The sequence below is a fragment of the Tyto alba genome, unplaced genomic scaffold, assembly GCF_018691265.1.
Source record: "Tyto alba isolate M040663 unplaced genomic scaffold, T.alba_DEE_v4.0 Super-Scaffold_10, whole genome shotgun sequence".
NCBI classification, from domain to species: Eukaryota; Metazoa; Chordata; class Aves; order Strigiformes; family Tytonidae; genus Tyto; species Tyto alba.
Window position 1 is genome coordinate 20,473,034 of NW_024881262.1, and position 20,133 is coordinate 20,493,166.

Here is a 20,133-nt window from a genome sequence, read left to right on the forward strand (position 1 = left end):
CAAACATAGGACTTAAACGTCCCAAGTCTTCTAATTTTATGCTCATGTGGTTGTTTGCATCTGGATCAGACTCCTGGTGAGTGCTTGAGAAGCCTTAGGCCTGGATTTAGAGCTTTTGATTCAAGTGCTGAGTCTGTGGATGTTGCACATTCTTTTGGCACCAGCTGCTTATCAGCAAATCCCTGCCAGAGGTTACGGGGATTTGCTGATCTACCGGCAGAGCTGCTCATGTCTTGCTCTCTCATCCAGCTCTGTCGAAGAGCACCGGTTAGCAAAGCCCCGCCATTCAAGGTATTTAAACTATCCGAGTTTAATTTTCATGGTGATGGGCTGCAGAGCAATCATTCCTGTAGCTCTACCGGAGGGTCTTTAGGGTATGAATGCTTGGAATGGGAGCAGCTCGAGCCCATGGAGGATACGAACAGCGCTTTTCTTAAACTCGGGTTTCACTGGTGCGAGCAAGGAGCCCACTGAGCGGTTAAGGCGCTCCGGGGGTGACGGCTGGGGTCCCGAAAGGCTTGCTCTGTGGGGAAGGAGGCCCTACCAGCGCCCCGTCGCAACCCCCGCGCTTCTGCCCGCGCTCAGCCTCACCGGGCGGGCGCCCCGCTCCCCCCCCCAGCCCCGCTCCCCCCCCCAGCCCCGCTCCCCCCCCCAGCCCCGCTCCCCCCCCCAGCCCCGCTCCCCCCCCCCCAGCCCCGCTCCCCCCCCCACAGCCCCGCTCCCCCCCCACAGCCCCGCTCCCCCCCCACAGCCCCGCTCCCGCGCTGCGCCCCGGGGCCGGCGGGGAGGAGGAGGCGCCCGGGGAGTTCCCTTTCGCGGCATTGTGGGAAGGCGCGATGCGGCCGGGGCCTCACCTGGAGCGGGGCGGGGAGGGGAGGGAGGGAGGGAGGGAGGGAGGCGGCCGGCAGCCACCCGGGCCGGGCCGGGCCGGCTCCCAGCCTGCCGCCGCCGCCGCGCCATGGTAAGTGGGCCGGGGCCGGGCGGGAGCAGCCGCCCCCTGCCCCGCCGCAAACAGCCTTCCGGGCCGGTGGCGGAGCCCCCCTCGCCGGCCGCGCTCCCCCGGCGGGAGGCAGGGCGGAGCGGAGCTGCCCCGTTCCCCTTAGACCCGCGGGGACCGGGTTCCGCCGCCCGGAGCTTGGCCTTGAAGCGGGGGAGACCCTCCGCGGGGCCGGGCTGGAGGCTGGTTCCCCAGCGCCGGAGGCCGAGAGAAATGTTTGCGCGGCGCCTGGAACAGCGAAGTCCCCGCGGAGGTGGGCTCGAAGCGGGAACCGCTCTGCCGCCCGGCTGGCCCCGTCCCGGCGGATCCCGAAATGGTGCGGCAGCGGCTCGTTTGTGTTGGAAAAAAAAAAAAGAAACTTGGATTTTTTTGAAAAAAAGAAAAAATTCTGTTGGAATAATCTCAGTTGGTTTTAAATAGGGGTAAAACGTGTACTTTAGAAAGTGCACACCAGCCTGTCTGCTAGGGCCGTGCCGGCTGTTCCGAGAAGCAGAAATGCCATTTCTAAGCGGGTTTGAACAAGCTTTGCACCTGTTTTGGGGAAATGAAAGTAATATTCTTTTCCTTTCTGTCTTTTGACCCTTGGGGTAAGCTCGGGTCATGCTGCCAGCGTTTCGTAGCCAACCAGGAAAACAAGGCTGTTACAGAGAGAGTTTTTATAAAGTCTTCCTGTAACTTGAGGAGCTGAGGTTCAGGTCTGCTCCAGTGGCTGGAGAGAGATCGAATGTGGTTTCATATGGATCTGTGTCTTTTGGTAGGCTCTGGTGTCAGAGCAGGGCAGTGTTGGGCAGGGGGTTTTCTTGTGATGGGAGTATTGGGAAGAGCTTTTTGCCATGTGTATTCCCCGGTGCCAGGTAAGTGGAGAGCTTGGGTGGCAGCCTTGCCTCTAGCTCAGGTGGCTCTGCTCAACTGCCTGGTCTTGTGGGGGTTGGAGGAACTCCGCTCTGCCTTTCCATCAAGTAATGTGGCTGTGAGAGAATATACGGGTCTGGTTCTGTTCCTTGTATGTTGCCTATTGACAGCAAGTCTATGTGTGTGACGCAGCTGCACAGCTGGGTAGGGAGCGGCTTGTTTTAGCTTGGAAGGGGACAGCTGCCTTTCAGGGTGAGGGGCTGACCTGCAGGATCCTGGGCCGGAGCCCTTGGGCTCTCCAGTGCTGTGCTTGGTGGTAGTTTGCTGGGATCAGAAAAGGTTGCCGTGGTTATTCTCTTTTGTTAAGTGTGTTGACCAATATCCTCAGAATAATGGCTAGATTTTCCCCAGGGAGGGCTGTGGGCTCTCAAGCAGTAAGATGGTCAGTGATGCCTCTTAATTGAGAAACCATCTCACTGACTGATAATTCAGATTTAGGGTAGGTTCTGTGAGCATGTCCCAAGCTGCTGTCTTGCACAGTCTGCCTGTTGTGTGCATCTGTAATATCAGTTGCTGGCAGAGCAGCTGAACAGAAGTCTCTCAACTCCTTCATCGGAGGCCAAGTTTTCTTGTTTGTCTCTAGCCTCAAAGGCAGAGCTATGTTGTTTCTCCTCAGTGGTTTAGCCAGAATGCTAAATATGTGTTAGTCTAGTGTATTTAGAAAGGTGTACCTGTCATTACATTTGCAAATACGAGTATGCAGAGTAATGAATTTACAGAAAGCAATGCAGTCTCCACACTATAAGTCCCCATATAGATAAAACCTTTCTGGTTAAACCCCGAGACAGCCCTACATATCCGCTTCCCTCAGGTAAAGCTTATGTAAACAACTGGAGTTCCTATTTTGCCCCTGAAGGTCAGTAAATATGGGAGCTGATTTCAGGGAAGCTGATCTCAGAACACTCCCTGATGCATTCACTTCACAAATGCCAGTTTTCAGAGCACTCACAATGGTCCCAGGGGAGTGCTGCCTACAGTAGTGCTGCTTATGGACACTTTGAAGACTGTCTCCTGTATTGATTGTTATAATTTTATAAGGTGAGTGTGCATTCTTACAATTAATTATTATTATTTTTCTTTTCTGAGGTCATAGTGCAAACTGGCATTATGACATTAACTAGTGCTGTCAGCCTTAACTCATCTCCTGTTATAAAACTAGTGCTGATGAAAGGGTGCTTTTGTCAGGATACTCTTTCGCTTAAAATTCCTCTGTCTGTCATCCAGTCTCCATGAAGGTGTTGTTACACTGGGTTACGTGTCAAGAAATAAGGGTTACTGGGTTACAAACCAAGAATAAGCCTTATTCAGGCTCACTAGCAAAGAACTTTCAACACGTCATTTAAACTCTCTGTAGATCCGTTCCTCCGGTTTGGAATGACATAGTTGTACTTACCACCTTTTTTCTGTGTTTTGAGATCTGAATGGAAGGAACTTGTGCAGATGGTACCGTGTCTTAGCAAGAGGGTTGTTTTAATTGTTTGCTCTGTTGCAGATTTCCAGGGAAGTTTCAGGAAAGTGTCTGTTTAGCAAAGCTAACCTCCCATCCTGCTGAGAAAGACAGCTTTTCTGCCTGGCTGCTACTTTGTGACATGTTAAAAAAAAAAAAAAAGAAAAAAAGAAACAAACCAAACCCAAAACTCTTTTAAAAAGAGACTAAATTCAGTGCCCTGACATATATGGGTGCAGCAAAGAAACATGTTTTGAAGGATTGCTGTCTCAACAAAGTTGAAGAACAGGGAGAGAGCAGAGAAAATTATTAGTTTCCCCAGGGACGCATGTTGCTTAGTCTTTTGTGATTTTTAAGTGTTGCCACACCTTGATCCTACTGCCACCTCAGCGTTATCAGTATTATGTTCATGACAGCACACAGCTCTGTGAGCATAGCTTTGAGTACAGAATTGGTGCCTGTGAAGTAAAGGGCCTGCTTCCCTCCTACCTGTGCTACTCATTGGTACAATGGGGAAAATTAGTACTTTGTGGGCATGATCTGAAACCCTGGGGAAAGATCAGAAGAATCCCATTGAGCACAGGGGCTCTAAAAATGTACTTGGCCTGAGTAGAAAAGGAGTTGTCAAGAACCGTTTCCACTTAGCAAGACAATTGATACCAGTCACTGATCTAGAAGCTTGGGTGGAAATATTAGTTGAAGTGATTGCAGCTGCTGACACCTGCCTGGTCTTTGGAAATGAACTCTCAGCTATTCTCAATGTTGACCTCACAGTCTTAATTGTTAAAATAGGCACAGATTTGCAAAAGATGCTCCACAGAATTTACTGTCTACAGTTTGAAGAATAATTGCTTTTTTCACATTCTGTGATACAGCTGTGTATTGGCCTAGCAAATATGATGAACTTTTCCTCTAGGCATTTACCTCTGAAAGACAAGAAGGGCAGCAGATTAGAATAAATGAGAGAAGGAAAGAAAATTACAAATAAATGATTCTTATTGTTTGAGACAGCGTTCTACATGGGAAGTAAAACAAAAAAAAAAAGTCCATGTGGTATTTGTTTGTTTATTTATCTTGTAGTGAGCTATTAGTGTGGGAGTAGATAATGGTAATGGAATGGCTTCCTTTTTAGAAGATCCTGAGTGGATAGACTTTTCAGCTTGGAAAGAGATGACTCCAGGGGAAGTGGTAGGAATGCATGAAATCAGGAATACTGTAAAGAATGGTTGCTACAGGAAGAGTCAGATTACATCCCGTGAATTTTTTAGGCACTGAATATAAGGAAAACAAAAGAGCATACTTTTCACACAGTGTAGGTGAATGTTTTAATCTACTGCCAAGGGTGCTGTGGGTGTCTTAGTAGTTAGGCACTTCATAGAGGATAAGTTCACAGGTGGGTTGTCTGGATCCAGTTTCTGCCCCTGAATCCATAAACCTGTGATTCCTGGAGGCAGGACCATGAGGATGTTTTTACACATGCCCTGTTAGTTATATTCTCCCTTTCTGGAAGCTGCTCAGATCAGAGTACTGCCCAGCCAGTGATCTGTAATCTGGTATTAAGTTACTCCCTGACATTCAGTGGAACTCTTGAATACTGTTTTGTGGGATTTGCGAGAAAAAGTGGTTTTTAGGCTCCTCCTCAGGAAATCTGCAATTTCTGGCTACTGATGTGATCCTCTTCCAGTTTTCAAGGTTCTTTCTCAAGTACTTGCTGTCATTACAGATTGTCACTGTTATGCTAGAGACTGTTCTGGGCTGGCCAGCTATGCAGTAATTGCAGTGCACACTTTACTGTCTCTGAGTTATAAGCTTATTTCCAGAAAGCAAAAGAAGTGTTACAATAGATCATCTACTGATTCTTTAAGTCGTTTTTTTTTTGTTTTGTTTTGTTTTTTGTTTTTTTTTGTTTTTGTTTGGTTTTTTTTTTTTTTTTTTTTTTTTTTTTTATATTTTCACTCACAAATAAGGAATTTGTAGGCATGTCTCGGGTCTGGGAGTTACTAGGATGTTGAGTGCCTGAAGGGCCTTGAAGAAAGCCATGGCGTCTGGGGTAAACAAATGCAGAAAGAGTGCTGGAGGGGTAATGGGCAGCCAGGGCTATGAGGAGGCAAGAAAATGCCACCAAGCATGTGGATCATGTAGAATGTTTGCTGCCTTTCTGTATCTTTATGCTAATTCAAAATCACGTGCTTTATAAACCATCCCATAGACCTTCTGCCTTCTGAAAGCACCAGTTATGTGCAAGAGCAGCAAAGGGACAAAATGATGAAAGTACTGAGGAAACTGATGGGTCAGGGAGCAGCAGGTAGAGCTGCTACTCCCTGAAGTACTTACAAGATTTGTGCTTCAGCATATACATCAGGCATTTATGTGAGACAGTTGTAGTCTTCCCAGTGATGCCTAAATTAGAACTGTACTGCTCCTATAAAAAGGATTCTTTCTGTATCACATATGCACAGCTACTAATTACCATCCTTGCCCATTCATTTCCCTACTGTCCTATTCCTGCAGGCTGTCATCTGGATTTACTTGGCTGCTTTGGGTGTATGCTTTCTTGAGTGGCCACCCCTGGCCTTTGCATTTCTGCAGATGTTGCAGTTTAGAGAGGTGCAAGATCCAGTCGTGCACAAATGGTATTTAATTTGGGAGTAGGAATATGGCATGCAGAGTCACTCGGGTAGGATGGGAAAATAAAATTTACATTTGTGTGTTGAAGGTAAGCTTGACATGCCTTTCTGGCCAGACATGTCTTTCTGGCCTCATATGTCCCGGATTTATGTTTCTCAATATCACAGACATAACCCCAGGTACTCTGTGTACCACTCTTTTCTTCTCTAACTTGCCGAATTTATGTAGGATGTCCATCTGCTATCCTCTGTTCAGACCTGAGAAGAGAGGGCATTAAAATCCCTCTTCACCAGCCAGTAAATGCCTGTTGTTGCCTTGTTGTTGGAGCTGGAAGGTAGCTTTGTTCAGACACCTGCAGTTCTCCATGGCTCATTAACCAGCACAGAACTCCTGTATGGCCATTGCCCTCTGCTTAGTCCCCTGAGGCGAGTGATAGACACAAACCTCAAAGGAATGAGAAATGGAATCATTTTTGTTTGAAGAAAATGCAGAAATTTACCATGTTGTGCCTTTGTCTTGCAATGCTGCATGCTGGAAGGAGAACACGTGAAGTGTTGGGTGAGTGTCTGCCTGTCTGCTCTGAGCTCCAGAAAAGCCATGGGAATGGCTACGTGAAACTCACAACTCAACAGCCACCATGCTCAGGAGGTGGGGATGGGGAATGGCCGGTACCACAGGCATTTCCTTTCCTCCAAGTCTCCTGACAAGACCCGGATGAATAGCTGAATTAATTTTTGGTCCGCTTTTTTTATTCTGGAGGCTAAATTTTGGGCCATCATAAAGCATTTTGTGAGATCCTGTGCTCCAGCCCTTCCTTCTGTAAACAATGGTTGCTTCTTTTATGTTTAGGTTATTAAATCCATATTGGTTTTTTACCTTTAATGAAAAAATGCCATTTTACAAGAGAAAATTGAGTGTCTCTTTGGAAAATGCCTAAATTAAATGCTTCAGTGTTTCCAAAAAATTATTCCCATGCTCTTTCAGAGTCATTCACAAATGTGTTCCTAACTCACATGTATCTTTCATCCTTCCAGAACTCAGGTTTTCTGTGAGTGTCCTTGTTGGGAGCTGGAGGAATGGGTGCGAGGCTGCTGCAGACCTGCAGCGTCCCTGCTCCACTGGGCACAGGCGTCCCGGGCTGAAGCACTATCTGTCAGCTGGCTGAGGAGCCAGGGAAACTGGTCACCTTCTGGTGTGCCCGCCGTGTTCCAGAGCAAAGCTTTTTAACTTTGCTCCTTGAAAGGTCAGAGCCAAGGGAAGGGCACTGCAGTGCCTTCACGTATCAGGGCTTTGCAAATACCTGATAAGACAAACTGGAAATGAGAGTAGAAGAGGCTGCAGCTTTTGCCATAGTCCACTGGGCTAGATTTTAGCTCTGCTTCTTCACGAGCTGTTCAAGGAACAGGCTGGGAAGATGGCCTCTCGTGACTATAAAGTACACCGGGGCTGTAGTGAATTAGAGGTAGCTCTAGGCAGCGTGTTCAGCCTCTCCTCTGGTCTCCTCCTCCTTATAGTAACCTAATGAAGATTTCCACTGCCTCCCAAAAATGTATAATCAAATAAAAATACCTCAGAGAGCTCAGCCCAGGAGGCAGAAGGGATGTGATTCCCTAGTTAATAGTTGTTCTGAGTGCCTTCAAATTATGCTGCTTTCTGTCCCAGAGCCGAGACTGAAGATGCGAGTACCCTCTCTCAGGTTCACATGGCTGTACTGCAGTCACAGGCCTGCTCTCAAATTGCAGTTTGAGGCGGGTTTTATGCAAACTCCCCTGCCTGGATCTGTTCTTGCTTATTGCCTAGAAACTGGAGGAATAAAAAAAAATGATTTAACTGATTAAAGAAAACTGAGAATAATTATCCTCTGTAAAAACTGGATGTCATTGCCTGCATCTTAGGTGCTGTGTAGTCTCTCCTCTGGAGAGGTGCTGGAAACCCAGTTTTGCTGTTGCTGGGACACGCGGCAGCCTGCGAGGAGGAGGGACAAGCATGTCTGTACTGCAGGGAGAATGTTGTTGAAGGAATGCTACTGGTTTATGAGAAATGAGCCAAGGTCGGGAGGACTAGGCCTGCTGGAGGCAGTGATAAGCAGGAGCAGGGCTGGAGGGAGCTTGTGGGGCACTTATGACTTCCTTGAGCTTTGTTTTCTGATCCTTAGGTACAGATCAGAAATGAGGAGCTTCACGATGTTTTTGGTTCAGAACTTGAGATCAGTTACACTGTTTTGATGATAGTTTTATTTAACTCAAGTGAGGCTATCAAGAAGGTTGTTAGCTGGATCAATACTATATGGTGTAAATATCCTTTGAATGCTAGTATACTGGTCAATTCAAAATCTTCAGTAATAAGATAAAGGCAACTTCTGCATCATGAAGAGCATAAAATCAATGTGTAACTATAGTCACGTGTGCTCATAATGGTCTGGCACAGCTTTTATTGCATGGACTTTGGATGTATTGTTTAGGGGAAATTGTTCAGAAATGTTCCTAATGGAGATTAAGTGAGAAAGAATTCTGTGCCAGTTAAGCAGCAATATACTAGTTCGGTATTTCTGTGTTGCTGTTTTCTCACTTTCTTTTTTCTTACTTGCTTACATCATACAGACTAAATTGAGATTCTACAGTTTAACAAACTGTACAACAAACAAAATTCTACAATTTAACAAACATCTGTCAGCTTCTGCGCTGCTATGAATAAAAGCTTTAGTAACAAAGTAAGGAAATTAATGTTGTTAATAAAGTAGCCTGTTTTGGATTTTGCATAATTGCTTTAAAAGTCCCTAAAATCCAAGAGCGTATGTATTAAAGGTCAATAGCCAGATGGGGTCTTCGTGCAGTGGCAGAATACCAAAATACCTATACTTTAGTGTGTTATTATTCAGTCTCTCCCTGATGTGGCTAGATTGTTAACACATTAGGTCAATAGTTGTCTGTTCAGTTACACCTTTCTCATTTCATTCTAAATGCCTGGCATTCCAAATCATCTGTGTGTTCACAGTATAGCTATTTTTTTTTTTTTGTGGAAAAATTTCAGTATTTACTTCCCTCCCTCCAAAAAAAACCACTAAACAAAGCAAATACTAAAAGGAGTTTTTTATTCTTCAAGTGTTTTGAAGAAAAACAAAAAAATCAGCTAATGGCTGGAATAATTTGGATGTTAGTACTTTTTAAAAGAAACAATTTAATGAAAGTATGTTTTGTTCATTTTCAGATGTGATATAAAAATAAATAATAACTTTGTACAGCTGTCTATGTTCGGAAATACATTTTTTCATATCACAGGAAAGAATGAAAAATAGTAAAAGATAAGCAGAATATTAACTCAACTACACTAAAACAGTGCCAGAAGATCAAGATGACTTCAGGGGAGTTAGAATAAGTTAAAAGAAATCTTTATGATAAAAAGTTGCTTCCTCTCCACCAGGTACAGCCAGTCAGTCTGGTTTTCCCCAGGCTTCTGTCAGCAGCTGTTGTCATGTCAACAGCCGAAGGTGTGGCGTTTTTCATCTCACTTCCCTTTTTATGTGGTCCATGAGTTTTTCTTCATTAGAATGCCATGTATTGCATGTTGCGCTACTGGCAGCAGCAGGCTTAAGTGGAAAGTTTTTAAGGAATACTTCAGAGTTTACGAGTTCTGCCAGGCTGTCTGCTTTAGGATAGCAATTCCTAATTTTCAAATTTTAGTTAACTTGTGAATTTCAGGAATCTTCTGTTTTATAAAGGTGACTTTGATTTGGGCGGGCTCTTAACTGAATTCAGAAAGATTTCAGCTGAAGCAGTGACCCAGTGATGCTGCAGTGAGAGCTGTCTAGCTGAGCAAATCCTTGCCTAAACCAAGCACCCAGAAAAGAGAAAGGTGCTTGCTTTTCACAGTTTTCCAGCCGCCATCTCCTCTTCTACCTTCCCTCTCCTTGGGCCCATTGGAGTCCTCCCATTTCCCTGTCCTCTCGCACCAAGGACCTGGAGCAGCCAGATGCCACAGAACAGGTTTGAAACCTGTTGATAAATGTTACGCAGCTTGAATTACAGGAGGAGGAGAAGCATTTCTAGTGCATGTTCTTCTCACAATAGGGTGAATTAGAGCATTGACCCCTGAGGTTCACCTAGCAGGAGGAAATGTGGCATCTTTCACGTGTTTATGTCATTGGACAGTAAACTGGAGAGATGACCCTGGGAGTCAGGAAAGCCGCTTTGTCTTCCTGTGTTGTCACCTTTATTTGATATCCCCACAGGTGATTTTTTCCGTATGTAATAGAATATAGTCTGGAGTCCTTTAGGCAGTCGCACTAAACATTGCAGTAGTAAAAGCAACAAATGATCCAAGTTTGAAACCAGTGAGCTAACTGTAAAGTGTTTGATCAGTCTGGAGTGTGAAATGGCCAAATACTGGGGAGGGCTGCACCAAAGGGGACCTCCAGTCTTGGCAGGGAACAGTCCAGGAGACAGGCTTGTGTGAGCTACTTATCAGATCATGGCAGCCCATTAGCAAAGGGAGGGAATGGTCTCCCAAGGAAGGTGGAAAAAAACCCACAGTGTGCGTTAATTTTATGTATTTCTCTTACATTTGCTGTTTGTGAATCTGTAAACCTTCTGTGTTTTGTATTTTTTCAGTGTCTGTTCTATTTACTGTTAAATTATTTCTTGTCAAAGTCTACCATTTGACTTTTTGTAGCCCTGAAACCAAGGGTGTTGTTTGTTACCCTGGTACAATTTTGTAGATCTCGATAAAGCAGAAGGCCCAGTAACTTTCCAACCAGTTATATAATTTACAGCTGCAATTGATTCAGAGATGCATGAGAAGGGAACATAGGGTTCAGGTTTAGAAATCGGCTTTAAATGCTTGATTTAAAAAAGCCTGCTGTTTTTTCCAACTAGAAAATAATGGCCGACAAATATAAAATGCAAACATTTCGGCTACTTACTGAGGTTTATGGAGATCATCTTGCACAGTGCTGTAGGTGGTTTGGTCTGATTCAGTAAAACAAGCTAATGTAAAATTACAGTGACTCGGCTCCCAGGCCAAAGCTTGTCTCCTACAGACTCTGCATGTGAAGGCAGCCGATGCTCTCATGGGAACTGCAGTCCTCATCCCGACCCACTCAGGCTTGGACCTAAAAATTCCCTCTGGCATTGCCTTTGTGTCTGGTGATTGTTAGTTGCAGCCAGTGTGCCCTAGAATGGTAGGAAAAGAAACCAAGCACCCTGCTTCAGTGGTATTTTGCTTGAAGCAAGTAATTTACCTTTGTTTTCCTCCGGAATTAGAACTTATAAAGATGAGCAAAACATTGCAGGGTAATCTACCGCTATTACTAGTTTGGCTGCTGAAAACCAACAAAAAATACCTTAACATCCATCTTGTCATTAGCACTATAGGAAAGCAACTGTGTTTTCCCAGTCAAGGAGAAAGGAACAGATTAGCTGTTAGATTTGTGTTTGTGCAGTACTTCAATATTTCCAGGTTTATTGATGCATCTAAATCTTTCCGGTGAGCTGTAATGAACAGAGCTATGAGACTGAGGAATGTGTTGTATCTTGTCAGTATAGCTGGACAGAGCAAAGCTCAGCTGAATGAACAACATCTATAGCAACTAGATGCTTATGTGTACAGAGATTAAGACATTTAACCTCTTGAGAATGTAATAATATTTACCTCCTAGAGAGTTCCTGAGATTGAATGAACTTTAGAAATTACAAAAAAGGAAGAAGAGTCAAAAGAGAAAAAAACCAAACACAATATTTTCTCTTCTAAGTATCTGCAACTTTATGACATGTTTTGTTACAGAAGCTCTCAACTGGCCAGTAATACATAACTAGGCTTGAGGGTACTCTTTATTGCAGACTGTAAAATTAGAAATGGATTACAGTAGAGGCTCTTATCTATTTTCTAGCTGTATATAATTTTATAATAGATTGCCTTATGAGGTATGCAGTCATACTCTACATATGAAACGGTGTGGGATGAAAGATATGCTTTTTGAAGCTTGTATATGAATCTTGATGCGTTTAAGAGTGTTAATGGATATTTTCTGATTGTAAAGATTGTTGCCTCTGCTCATGAAAGTGGTGGTGAAACATCAACTGCATCTTTATAAGAAACAGTGTTTTCAAAGCTTTTAAATGGAGAGCAGCTCACTTTCCTATGGGTGAAGCATAACATCCTGAAGTAAACTAATCATCAGAAAATAGTGGTAATACCCTGGCTTGTTGGTATTTAACCTTTTAGAGTCATAAGGTTGCTCTCCTGGAGATATATGTGTTACAGGCACTCAGATTTAAAGCTTGTTGAGTCCAACAGCTGAACCTAAACCAGATTACCCCTTCATTATCGTTCTCTGTTGAAGCACTGCAGGCAAATATATTTCTTCCTGAGGATGTTTCAGATGGCACGATCTTGTCAAGCTCAACATGCTGTCAGTTTTTGATAGGGATTCATTGACTAATTCCCTGCATTTTCAAACCTGATCATCTCATATCTGATTCACCATATTTTTAGAAATTTGTCACATAGCTGCTACCTGTGCCTGATTGTTTTTAAATGGACACCTGCTGACCTGCTGCTCTTCTCTGCAGAACCTACACTCTGCTTTTTGAAATGCACTCATCTTTACAAAGGCTTTGGAGTTAATGTGCTGTGCAGCAAGCAAAATAGTCTTGCATTCATCCAGCTCCTCTCAGTGGACGAGTATATGGACAGTAAGTACTGTCCCTTCATCTAGTGGGAAGGGGTAGCCCTGGCAGCTGGAATATTATCGTGTCAAAACCCACCCAGTTGGTAATATGAACAGAGAAAGGCAAGAACATGGTGCTTTGATCTTCACTGTAATCAGGCCATATGTACTGCCAGCAGCATAATTGTTTTTATTTAACAAGCTCATCTGGACAGTATTACAGGACTCAACACAAGGCAGCTACAAAATCCTTGTAATTTTATCAAGCACATTAGACTAATGATGGCAATAGCCATATTTCCAGCAGTAGATCCTGCCACAGGCACATATGAATAAAACAGTGCACCTTTCCCTAAAATGATCCTGCATTTAAAGAAGTCTCTCTCAATGTAGTCAGAGCTCTTTATCTCCAGATTACTCAACAACTATGTGACTTAATAGCTAGAGAATGGTTCTGAATTATGAATGAATGCTTTGTTTAAAATCCAGCAGCTTTTTTTTTTTTTTTTTTTTCCTGTTGTATGTAGAAGCTTCTCTGGTGCACTTCACTGCTTGGACTTCACTAGAGATTTTGTAGAATGATTTTGTCTTTACAGAAATCTGCATCGTAATCTTGATAATAATTGTGAATATTAACTTCAGTCCTCACTGGGGATACGGAGTGATAGGTACAGCAGTAAGCTGAAGTAGAAAACAAGAGGGAGAAAGAACTAGGGTGTAGATTGAGAAGCTACAGGGAAGGGTAAGGCTAGGGTAATGGGAACGGGGATGGCAAGGGACCTGTCAGCTCTTCTGTTGGGAGTTCGCAAGGATTAGGAGCAAGTGAGGAAAATGAGGCTCCTGTGCTTCTCTCTGGTCCTCCCAGCATCAGGGGAAGCCATGTCTCTGCACAGGCAAGTGGCAGGGTGCCTGTCATTGTGTTCATGGCTGTGACAACTGTTAGACATCCTTCCTCCTGGCCTCCAAGCATTGGTACTGGTGAGAAAAGTGATGGGGCTGCCTGTCAAGAACGGGGCAGTTCACAGCGTCTTCAGCCACTGGAAGCATCTCTATCCCTGCTGGGTTTGTGTTTTTTTTCCATGTATCAGAGGATGTCCCACTGAGATGGGTGTGATCCTCAAATAGATTTCCTGCATTCTTAAAATCATTTCTGTGCAGTGGGTGGGTGACTTACTGTACTACTTGAAGACTTAGTATGGTCAGTTATTTCAATCTGCTAATAAAAGTATTTGTATAAATGTGAATTGATACTTTTCTCCAAAAGGCCTACTGGCATTTAAAAGCTAGCACTTCTGTATTTCAATAATACTGCTAATGTAAAGCATGAAAAAATCATGGGTCAAACCATGTAAAATTATGACTAGCTTTAAAATTAAAATTTTAGAACAGTGTATGTATCATGCTTTATGTTATATAATATCCTTGGTCACAGAGGTCTGTCCTTTGTCATCGCAGTCATCTTTGTTTTATAATCTGGTGATTTCTTTAGTAAAACTGGTCAAGCTGCCTTTCCAAAGTAGTTGGCTGCTTCTGCTCCTCATAGCCTCTTCTAGGAACGTGCTGCTTTGTTTGTGACCTGAAATACTGCAATACAAGGATTGTTAGTGGTTGTGATTGCTATCTAGGTATTCATATTTCTAGTCTTGTGCCACACTGCATCCTTGATCTCCCTAGCCCTGTAGTATGTAAGTCTTTATTCCCTTCACTAAGGTATCTGATCTTGCTGGAGGAGAGGCTGGGGCCCTCTTCTCACCACAGCAAAGTGGTGATGCTCCTCCTGTCCCCCAGGGAAGTGGCAGAATAGGAAGAAAAGCTGCTGTTTGCACAAGGTAAGGGAGGAGCTGTGGGAGCGGATGCAAAGGGGCTGCCTAGGGGAGGGGTCCCACAGGGAGGTGAGAGAGCCCAGGGGAAGAAACAGGAGAGGGGAGGGATCTCTGCTCCCACGCTCAGCCTCCCCCAGGCCCCCCTGATGCCAGGCCAGGGCTGGGGATGCCTTCGCTAAGATCTCACAGATTTCTGGCATCAGGCAGGGGAATGCTCTTCTCCGGCCATGGCCCCGGCATTAACCATGTTGCTTTGTTTACTCTAGATACACTTTATACTGCTGTTCAGTCGGCAGGGGAAATTAAGGCTTCAGAAATGGTACACGACGCTACCTGATAAAGAGAAGAAAAAGATCATTCGAGAAATTGTTCAGATTATTTTATCTCGCAATCAAAAAACAAGTAGTTTTGTTGACTGGAAAGACCTCAAGCTTGTTTACAAAAGGTGTGAGTAATTTTATGAGAACATATAATTACTATTCATATAAAGAACATGTACTAGAAGAGAAAAAATAAAGTCTCACTTTGAGAAAAACAGAGAACAAAACTCGAAATGGTAGGAGCCTGCTATTGGTGATCTAAGTGTGTACCTGGATAAATTGGCAGGATAAATTGTGGGGTGAAAATTACTTGTACGATCTGTCAAATTATAAAAATGGGAGTAACCTAATAAGTAGTAGTGTTTGAAATTCTGTTAGAAGGCTTTAGGCTTCACTGCTCCTTCTGATTCCCCAAAGTAGCCTGCTGAGATGTGCTGGGCTTTATCAGGCTCTTTGGGAGGTTGCAGTGTTCTGAGGCACTTCAAACATTTTGTGAAATTTTGTCTTTGAAATATGTGTTGTTCTGGAAAGTTTTAGTTCCCATTTCCTTTTCCAAACAAATTGCTGGTCCCCAGTTACGTGATGCTTAGCATTAACTGCCTGTTAATTCTTGTAAAGCTGTAGCAAACAAAAGTAGCCTTAAGGTATAGTACACTGTACAAATTAAGTGGCATCTCCCGTTTAGCAAAAATTGAGTTCTGTGCTATGAAGTGATGGATGTAAACATCTGACCAGATTCTGTGACAAGTTAGGCCTCCAGCTACAGCACCAGAGAGTTGAAGTCGATTGTTACTTCCATCTTGGGTTGATTTAAACATAAAGTTTTGCGTAAAGTTAGTTATGAAGATTGTTTGGTCTGAGCAGTTTCATGCTTTCTGGCCCTATGTAAAACAGTCAGTCGTTTGATAGCCAGTAGGCTTGCTGAGATGTAACTCCTTTCACTTTTATTTTTTACTTTATTTTTTAATAAAGAGTCGTGGTTCATTCTACAGTTTAATTAACCCCACTTACTGTAGTGTTATTGCAGCAGGTAAGGGAGACCTTAAAGTACTACTGATTTACTGTTTTATTAAGACCAGTGTTGGAGGTATCCCACTTTGCCAAGGGTGGAGTTTGTTTTTCTAACTAAATTAATATTTGTTTAAATTGTCTATCTTTTTAAGTGTTCTCTGGGACACTATAAGAATGAAAGAAAATCATTATGTTAGAGACCAGGCAGACATTAACTGTCATTTGCATAACTTTTAAGAGACAACAGAGCACTGAGGACCCAGCTGTTCACTGTTATGTTTTTGCCTTTGTTTTCCTAGGTATGCTAGTTTGTATTTCTGTTGTGCAATAGAAGACCAGGATAATGAGCTCCTGACACTAGAGGTCGTTCATCGATACGTAGAGCTTCTGGACAGATACTTTGGAAACGTAGGTTTCACTTTCTCCCATGAACCACATTCCTGGCTGTTTGATAAACAGTTAACTGAAGCTGTTTTGCTTTGTGTTTCCATCTGCACTACTTGCCCCACAGACTCTCTCAATTCAGAGTGAAATTCATTTTTAGAATATTTCATAGAATAGTGCTGAAACTACCATAAGATTGTTTTTCCATCCATTCTTCCCTGCCATGCTCCCTGCCCCTCCCCCCCCCCCCCAGTTAATCTTGATGTTTTTGATGTTTTGTATGTCTGTCTTGGAATAGAATTTGAGGAGAAAGCTAGAGGAGAATTACTTAAAAAAAGAACCCTGCATGACACTAATCCTCTCTCCTGACATCCTCAGATAGACTGGTTTTGTTTGTTTCATAATATTGGGTAACAAGGACATACAGAGAAGAAGAAGATAAAGTGGAGGTTTTCTAAAGAAAAGACCTGAAAAAGGTCCAAATAAGTCTTTCAGTAACTTTTTAAAGACTACAAGAGACCATCTTTTCTATGAATATTTTTTGAATTATTCCCACCACCTTAATTCATCCCTTATTTAAATCACTGTGATGTGTCTCATGTTTGTACCGCCTCAAAACGAAAAAAGGACTTGATGGCTGTAAGGTCACTAGAACAGGGAATTTGTCTTGCTCTGTGAAACTGTGCATGTATGTATGTATGTAACCCATATCACAAATGCTGTATAAGACCTATTGTAAATTAAGTAGGCTAAGGTTAGTCAGCTTTGTTCTCTGAAAACCGGTATGAATGCAGTGTATTATATAAGTGGAATATCTTTGCTGTAAGTTTAGGCTATATATGTGAAGAGAGTATGTGCAGGAGCTGCAATATTACATAATATGCAGTATCTTCACCCTGCTACCTGCCACAACAGTGCATATGTTGAATACATTTGATCATCTTCACAACTTCTGGCCCAGTAGTGCTTATAATGCTGTAGAATTGATTTAAATGTGGGGTGTCCTTTTGTTCTGGCAGGTGTGTGAGCTGGATATTATCTTTAATTTTGAAAAAGCTTATTTTATTCTTGATGAGTTTATAATTGGTGGAGAAGTACAAGAAACTTCAAAGAGGTCTGCAGTGAAAGCCATAGAAGACTCTGACATGTTGCAGGAGGTAAGGCAGAGGAATAAAAAGGGCAAACAACCTCATCTTTCTACATCTTCCTTGTTTGACAGGAGCTTAAAATACAGCTAAGCACTTCTGGTACTTAATTATCCAAATGTCTTGCATTCAGTTTCAACAGGTACAACAATGCAGTTAAGGTAATAGTTACATAAGCTTTGCATCTTGTGGAATCATCTGTGGAGGCTGTTGCTTTCTTGCAGTTTAACTGCGAGAGTTTCTCAGGTATTATATTAAGAAACAGTTTAAGACATATTTAAGATGCTTATATAATACAGGAACATAATATAAGATTATATTTTATGTATACATATGTATATATGAATACAAAAAAAATCTATTCTCTTTTCCTAGTACATTGGAAACAGATGACCTACTATTAACATTTAAAATTGGAGAGTACGTGCTGGCAAACCCCACTTTCATTCATAAATACCCATGTAGTTTTTCTGCAGGGCATAGGTCTGTCACCTTTATTCAGAGCACTGCAGGAATTCTCTTCTGTATCTTGTACCATTGAGCCAGGAATGGCAAACGCAGTTGAATGTGATGGATTTACTTCATTTTTGGCTAGGTAGTGAAGGATCCATTGTAATACCGAAGGGAAGAGCGCACTGGTAGAACTAGCTAGGGACATGCTATGTCAGTCGAACAGTTTTTCACAAGGGTCTGCCATTTGTACGTAAAACTGAACCAGCTATGTAAAAAGGCCAGCTAGACACGATGAGTTTAGCCACAATGGTGTTATGTCTTGATTTGAAGATCAAATTCTAAAATGCTGTTGAAGGTTTTTAAAGGATAATTATTTCTACATTTTAATTAGTCTGATCTGATTCCATGCAAAGCTACAGCTGTCTTCAAGGAGAACAAGAGGGTTTGTTTGAATATTATTTTACTGCTCCATAATGCATCAGTTGAAACACTTTTTTTTTTTTTTTTTTTTTTCAGACAGTGGAAGAGTACATGAACAAGCCTGCATTTTAATGTTAAAACTACCTGGAGAGAGAACTGCTGTATGCACCTGTAAAATGCACTTCCTGAAATTGCTTCCCAATGTGCCAGATCCTCAGAGAAATACCAAAAACCAGTAACTAAAGGGGTTTGTTTGTATAATGGTGAAGATGAAGGTCAGCTAATGTAGCACAGGGTTTAACAATTCTGTACTTGCATTACTCTGCATATGAGTTTCTCAGAGTTGTTATTACCCTTGATCTAGTTTCTCTTCTTCTTGCTGGACTAAACACTTGTTTTGTACCATGTATTTTAGCTACGGGTTTTGTCATCATAAAATGTTACTCTGACAGTACTTTGAAGAGGTATTTTTACTAGTTTTGGTCTACTGCTGACTGTATGACTCTACTTTTGTACAAATGTCCATTATTTTGAATGTAATGATTATTCTGCTCTAATAATAATTTTTTTCTAAAAGCCAAATTTTTGTGGGCCCTGATTTCACAAGCTTGTTTTGAAAAGATTAACCAATCTAGTATAAAAATAAATATGCTTCTCTTTGACCAGCCCTTTTCTTTTACTATTTTCCTCCTATTTTCTGCTCTAGTCTGCTAATAAGTCTACTCCAAATGCTACTAGAGCGCACTCCACACCTCCGTTTAATCTGGAAGACTGTTCTGACTCAAGGTAGGCTTCTCCCAGGTTTAATGAATCCTTTTTGCTACTGCATGTGGATGGCCTGTTTCTGTCTTTCTCCTCATTTTCCCATTCCCTTCCTAGATCCCCTGTACCTGGATAAAGCTTCAACCTTTAGAAGTGTGTAGCTTGACAGCAGGAGTTATCCTGAAGAGAATAAATTAGTCTTTGGGATTTTAGGGTGAAGATCATCTTGTATATCTTTTGGTATCCACCAACAGCCACCTTTTCCAGTAGAGTTTTCCAGTCCCAAATTCACAGACCTATTGGGATGATTAGCTTCCTAGTAGTTGAATGTGGCCCATTTTTGTGATGATTGGGCAATTTAATCAACTTTCTATAACTTTGCAAGCTGCACAAAGGGAAAGCAGGTGAAATAGTAGAGAGGAGAAGAATCAGCTGGGCTGAGCATCTTACTGTGTGTTATAAAACACTGTAGCTGTGTGTGGGGAGCCAGGTGTGTTACCTTGCCTGTCTTCCTGTCAGTGCAATTTGGACTCTATAAACTGGTTGAACTGGCTTCCTTAGAGAGATTATATCCTCCTTTAACAGAAATCAAAGCTCACAGAAATTCTCTTTATCTTAGCTTATAACTCACAGCTAGATGTTTTGTCTCTGTCAAATCAATAAATTATCCTATACAAAAAATTAGGTAAGTTATCAGACAAATAAATGATCTGAGCATTGATTTGCATTTCCCTTCAACATGTATTTTCTTGGCTTTCTGGGATGTTCAGTCAGTAATTTCCTTCAGGGATTTTTCTAATCTTTAAGTGTCCTGCATGCTGCTTCTATTTTTTTCATTGCTCCTTCCTTCACAGTTTGTCTGTATCTTCCCGGGGAGGAGTTTGGGAGGTTTTTTTGGAAGGTGGGAGCACTTTGACACAACACGACAACTTTGCTAATTGTCAGCCCACTTTTCTGCCTGTGTTATCTGGTCTGTTAGTAAAACTGTGACAAGCTGGTTCATAGCGTCATGCTGCTCTTTTTATAATTACTTTATCCATCTGTTTTCTCTGTATTAATGTCAAAGGCATACTTTCAGCATTGAAAAAATAGAGAAATTGCTGAAGGGCTTTTAATAGCTCTGAAGACATTCAATTTAATAGTAGATTAATGAAATTGTATGAGTTG

At 42.5% G+C, this 20,133-nt stretch overlaps 1 protein-coding gene across 4 annotated transcripts; it reads left to right on the forward strand.

Annotated features, from left to right (window-relative positions):
* Positions 1-878: 878 nt before the first annotated feature.
* On the forward strand, positions 879-18,786 carry AP1S3 (adaptor related protein complex 1 subunit sigma 3). Of its 4 annotated transcripts, none has more exons than XM_042800453.1 (5): positions 879-961; positions 14,738-14,916; positions 16,102-16,210; positions 17,206-17,343; positions 18,301-18,786. In XM_042800453.1, exons 1-5 carry the CDS (start codon positions 959-961, stop codon positions 18,334-18,336), a joined length of 465 nt encoding a protein of 154 aa, XP_042656387.1. In that variant the 5' UTR covers positions 879-958; the 3' UTR covers positions 18,337-18,786. The 4 variants fall into 4 exon arrangements, with proteins under 4 accessions (XP_042656387.1, XP_032861361.1, XP_032861360.1 ...); XM_033005470.2 differs by lacking the exon at positions 879-961 and adding an exon at positions 1,023-1,313; XM_033005469.1 differs by lacking the exon at positions 879-961 and adding an exon at positions 1,816-1,851.
* Positions 18,787-20,133: the final 1,347 nt, after the last annotated feature.

Coding starts and splice junctions, on each gene's coding strand:
- AP1S3 (XM_033005468.2), top strand. CDS start 12,605: ATGTGCTGTGCAGCAAGCAAAATAGTCTTGCATTCATCCAGCTCCTCT. Junction 12,674..14,737: donor AGTGGACGAGTATATGGACA/GTAAGTACTGTC, acceptor TGTTTACTCTAG/ATACACTTTATACTGCTGTT. Junction 16,211..17,205: donor TGGACAGATACTTTGGAAAC/GTAGGTTTCACT, acceptor TTGTTCTGGCAG/GTGTGTGAGCTGGATATTAT.